Source organism: Haliotis rubra, unplaced genomic scaffold (genome assembly GCF_003918875.1).
Source record: "Haliotis rubra isolate DU_JTF1 unplaced genomic scaffold, ASM391887v1 Scf1062, whole genome shotgun sequence".
NCBI classification, from domain to species: Eukaryota; Metazoa; Mollusca; class Gastropoda; order Lepetellida; family Haliotidae; genus Haliotis; species Haliotis rubra.
Window position 1 is genome coordinate 282940 of NW_025764962.1, and position 4269 is coordinate 287208.

Genomic DNA, 4269 nt, shown 5'->3' on the forward strand with positions numbered 1-4269 from the left:
TTTTTAATTATGAGTGCCTTCTGCACAGCTAATTTACTTGTAAAAATGTCTGTAAAATACACAAGAACATGCTGGCTGTCTCATCACTTGTCTTTCAGTGTACTTATTTGATCAGGCCACATAATGCAGGGATTGGGAAAGGAAGGGGCCATGGGCCATTTTGCACATTAGAATAAAATATGGCCCATTAAAATTTTGAGGTTTACTATTCATACAAGGGCAGTGGTCCATTCTAAATTCAGAAAATGGCTAATAATCATGAAAATGGCCCATTGTCAAAGTTCTCTATCCCAAACCCTGTTAATGTAGCAAATCTCGTAGTCCTAACAATGGGGATTAAACTGAAGAAAGCAACTTACACAGAAACAGACAGTAAGGACAATTTCGGGGACTATGTGAAATTATTTACCCGCTTTGATAATCATGAACATTTGGCCAGATAAGTTTAACATATTCCAATGCAATCAATCTTGGAAAAATTACACCTATATATTCATTATAATAATTTATGATTTTCGGTAGGAGTGTCTCATTTACAGCTATCTGAGGACTTAAAATCGACTGACATCTGATACAGAAGTCTGTCAAAATGATTTGTATTTGTGGCCTAAAAGTATCCTTCAAAATAACAACTTCTTGTTTAAAATGGACAGTTCAAGGACAATAACAACTTCAAAGCAATTACATTTTAAGCCATGAGCCCTCCCAAGCAAATCTATGACACACCCAATATTTTATGACATATAATTGTGTCCCTAACTTGACAAGGACGAGAGAACAGGGCAATCTGAGGATCACACTTCAGAATGATGTCGCTCCAAGCTGGGTCACGGTCAGAGTCACATACAACCCTGGCAAAACTGTAACTTTACTCGCAAGTCATCCGTCAAACATCTTCACTGAGTTAAAGTCTGCATCAGTACATTCTGTTTTTAAACAGACACTCCTAGAAGTAACATATTTACAGCATGTTGTATTGCAGTATATTACACACGATTATTCAGATTTAATACAAGACTTCTAATACTCAGTCCATCCTAAATCCGGAAGATCACCACCACACACATTCACATGCTGCTCCTCAGACCATTCCCAGAGATTTCTGTAGTCTGGTCCGACATTCGGACAACGCTGAGATGGTCAGTTTGTTAGTCAAGGCATGGTTATTGAGTCTGCTCCTCACAAACAAAGCAGGTAGTTTAGTGGCGTGGGTTTCCAGCATACCCCAACCCAGTCGTCGTGTCTATACAATATCATTCAGTTTATGTACATATCTACATAGATTGTACATCTGTTAAACAATATGGATTGGCCCTTGGCAGAACTTGCATGGTAGGAAGTTCCTTTCCGTGAAAGGCGCCTTCTCCACCAAATTGGAATGGCCGATTTCTGACAGTAAATGAAGAATTCGGTGTGCGGTTTGGTCCTCCTCTGGAAGAGTTCGATGCATATGTTTGGTGACATGTGCATGATGTTCCTCATGAATATTCATGTCTGTGTTCTCTGCGGATAGTGATTGGTCAGGGGATGGAGTATCAGTTAACATTGGCTGGTTGATTTCTTCAGTGGGTGTGGCTGAGTCGGTGTCATGGGTTCCACCCACTATGGGTTCCACTTCACTCTCACTGTCGCTCTCTGAACTTGTGTAGTCGGGCCACTCTAACAGAAAGAACAGAAAATGATGGAATTGAAGACTATATAACAGCCCGTAACTTTAGACATTTCTCATGCCAGTGAACATCTTTTCATTTCTAATGAGAACAGTTAATTCTTGTCCAAACATAAACACAAAAATCTACATAAAATTATACAAAACCACTCATTCCAACTCCAATCAAGAAGTTTCTGGCACAAACTGATGATGCAACACTCAAGTACTCCTTGAATCTAAGGCATTTATATCATGAAGACAGAAAAAATTCACATGGAATCACGACTTGTTTGTTCAATACCGCACTCCACAACTATCCACCTATTGCCGTCTGGACTGACAGGAGGGCATCAATCAATGAAATCAGGACATCATATTTATCAACCATGTCAATGAGTCTAACCTGTTTGTCTCCTCTAATGACAAGTATGGATTGCTGATGATCAGTTAGAATCTGGATCTTCACACTTCAGAATCAAATGAAACCTAGCGATGTAGATCTTTTCAAATACAGGGGATAAGCAAAGGTTTGCAGTATGAAAAGTTTAGATTCAGTATAACAAAATAATTGTGCGATTGCAGTCCATCTTAATTACTCTTGAGACAGAGTAAGGAAAATATCCAAGGACAGCTTATTAACTTACTAACTTTTAAGACTCCCAGCTTACCATAGTTATTGTTGACGCCATTCGTCATCGCACTCCTATGATGATGGTGATGTTTGTGGCCCTGTTTGTGTGAAATGGAGGAGTTGAGATGCTGCTCGAGGTCGGAGTTGTCGGCGGGTCGCGAGGCCTCCTCGGTGTAGCTGTGCAGCATGTTCCTCTCCCCCAGAAGCTGCATCACCAAGGCCTGGAGCTGGCCGAGCTTACCCTGCAACACAGGTCAGATGTATACAGTCAAATACATACATGAGCTGGTCCAGCAATACATGTACCAAACATACAGTCAAATACATGCTCAGTGGCCTCTGCTGATTTTCCCATCCATGTGCTCCAGTAAAGTCAACCTGTGAATAACTCATACCTGCATCTCCTCTCTGTCCCTGGCCAGCTGGGTGATGTAATCATTCTTTTGATGTTCCCGCTGCTGGAGCAGTGCCCTCTGGTGGTGGTACAGGGAGATGTATTCGCCTACAAACACAGAACATCACTGAGCTCACAGCAGACAAGCACCTTCTGGAGGCCAAATACTGAAGCAGTATATCTACATTTTCTACAAAGTGTTTACCTCACAGCAGCTGAAAGTTTCATTACATACACTGTACTTAGCCATTGTTCTCACAGCTTATTATTACACACTTACAACTTCTATCAATGATGACACCTATTAAATGTACACATGAGTGAGTGAGTGAGTGAGTGAGTGAGTGAGTGAGTGAAGATTTACATGATTTACGTACTTTCATGTGTTCCCTTATTCGTTTCCATGAGTATATATGGTTCTTATACATAGATGAATCGATGAGTGTTTTAGTATTTATCTTTCAATGCAAAGGACTGTCAAGTTTGTCCTTGCAGCATATCCCGATATTAAGGCCCTTCAACAACCGAACCTGTTCTAGCAGTACAACAAACTGTCTGCACTGTTCATCTGAGGGGTGCATGTATGCTCACCTATAGTGTCCGTCTCCCCTTGTAGCTGAGTCACCATGTGCTCCAACATGTCTGCCTTGTCCGTCAACTCCGCCTTGTCTCTCATCACACGAGAATACTTATCCTGAAACACCACAAATACACTTTCAACTATCCGAACAAACCATCAGTAGCTTCTCATTCTAGAAAACATAATTTGTTGCAGAAAGATGTTTTGGTTCAGAGAAATATCCTGAAGATACAAATCCATGTGTACAATATGCATCAGAGTGAGTGAGTATGGTTTACGCCGCTTATAGCAACATTCCATCAACATCACGGCAGGGGACACCAGAATGTAATTTTCTGAGTAAAATTGATATTTTATACTTATCCTGACTCATGCTTTTTTGCTTGTCTTCTTCTTCTTTGCGAACATAGTGGAACACTTGTATCTCCCAATTGAAGTTCCCTTCAATGTAAAATCACTAATTAGTACTCACCCTGAGTTATCTTTCCCCTCGTAAGCGCGGGAACGAGGGCGCCACCTCCCACCATGTGCCTCACTCTCTCCTTTGTAGCGAGCCCAACACTTGAATTTACAGGGAAATCCAAAGTGTTATGTGGGGAGGACGGGAGGGCTTACCTCATGAGTCAGGATAAGTATAAAATATCAATTTTACTCAGAAAATTACATATTTTTCCTTATCCTGACTCATGCCTTTTGCTTGTAGAATCCAACGGCTATGGAGGTGGGATTATATAATACTTTGGATTTGGATAATTAGTGATTTGAATTGTAATGACTGTAATAACCCTATGGGAACTTCATAAAGGCACTGAACTGATGAATTCCTGCTGCTAAGTTATCAGCTGCCATATATGGGTTATTACAATATAACTATTACAATATACTTATTATGATAAAGTATATACAACATTAGTACAAAACTTAAGACTAGTAGACTTAAGTTGTTAATGTGATAGCATAAACTCCTTGACTTTATAGTTAATATACTTTTATGAAGTAACCAAAGTACTAAG

At 40.1% G+C, this 4269-nt stretch overlaps 1 protein-coding gene across 1 annotated transcript; it reads right to left on the reverse strand.

Moving 5' to 3' along the window:
- Positions 1-1029: 1029 nt before the first annotated feature.
- On the reverse strand, positions 1030-3376 carry LOC124278724. Its single transcript, XM_046714495.1, has 4 exons — positions 3268-3376; positions 2678-2784; positions 2320-2524; positions 1030-1659 (listed from the first exon to the last, which is right to left on the reverse strand). The coding sequence occupies exons 1-4, from the start codon at positions 3350-3352 to the stop codon at positions 1295-1297; spliced, it is 762 nt and encodes a 253-aa protein (XP_046570451.1). The 5' UTR covers positions 3353-3376; the 3' UTR covers positions 1030-1294.
- Positions 3377-4269: the final 893 nt, after the last annotated feature.

Coding starts and splice junctions, on each gene's coding strand:
- LOC124278724 (XM_046714495.1), bottom strand. CDS start 3,352: ATGAGAGACAAGGCGGAGTTGACGGACAAGGCAGACATGTTGGAGCAC. Junction 2,785..3,267: donor AGGGGAGACGGACACTATAG/GTGAGCATACAT, acceptor CTGTGTTTGTAG/GCGAATACATCTCCCTGTAC. Junction 1,660..2,319: donor TGGCGTCAACAATAACTATG/GTAAGCTGGGAG, acceptor TCTTTCTGTTAG/AGTGGCCCGACTACACAAGT.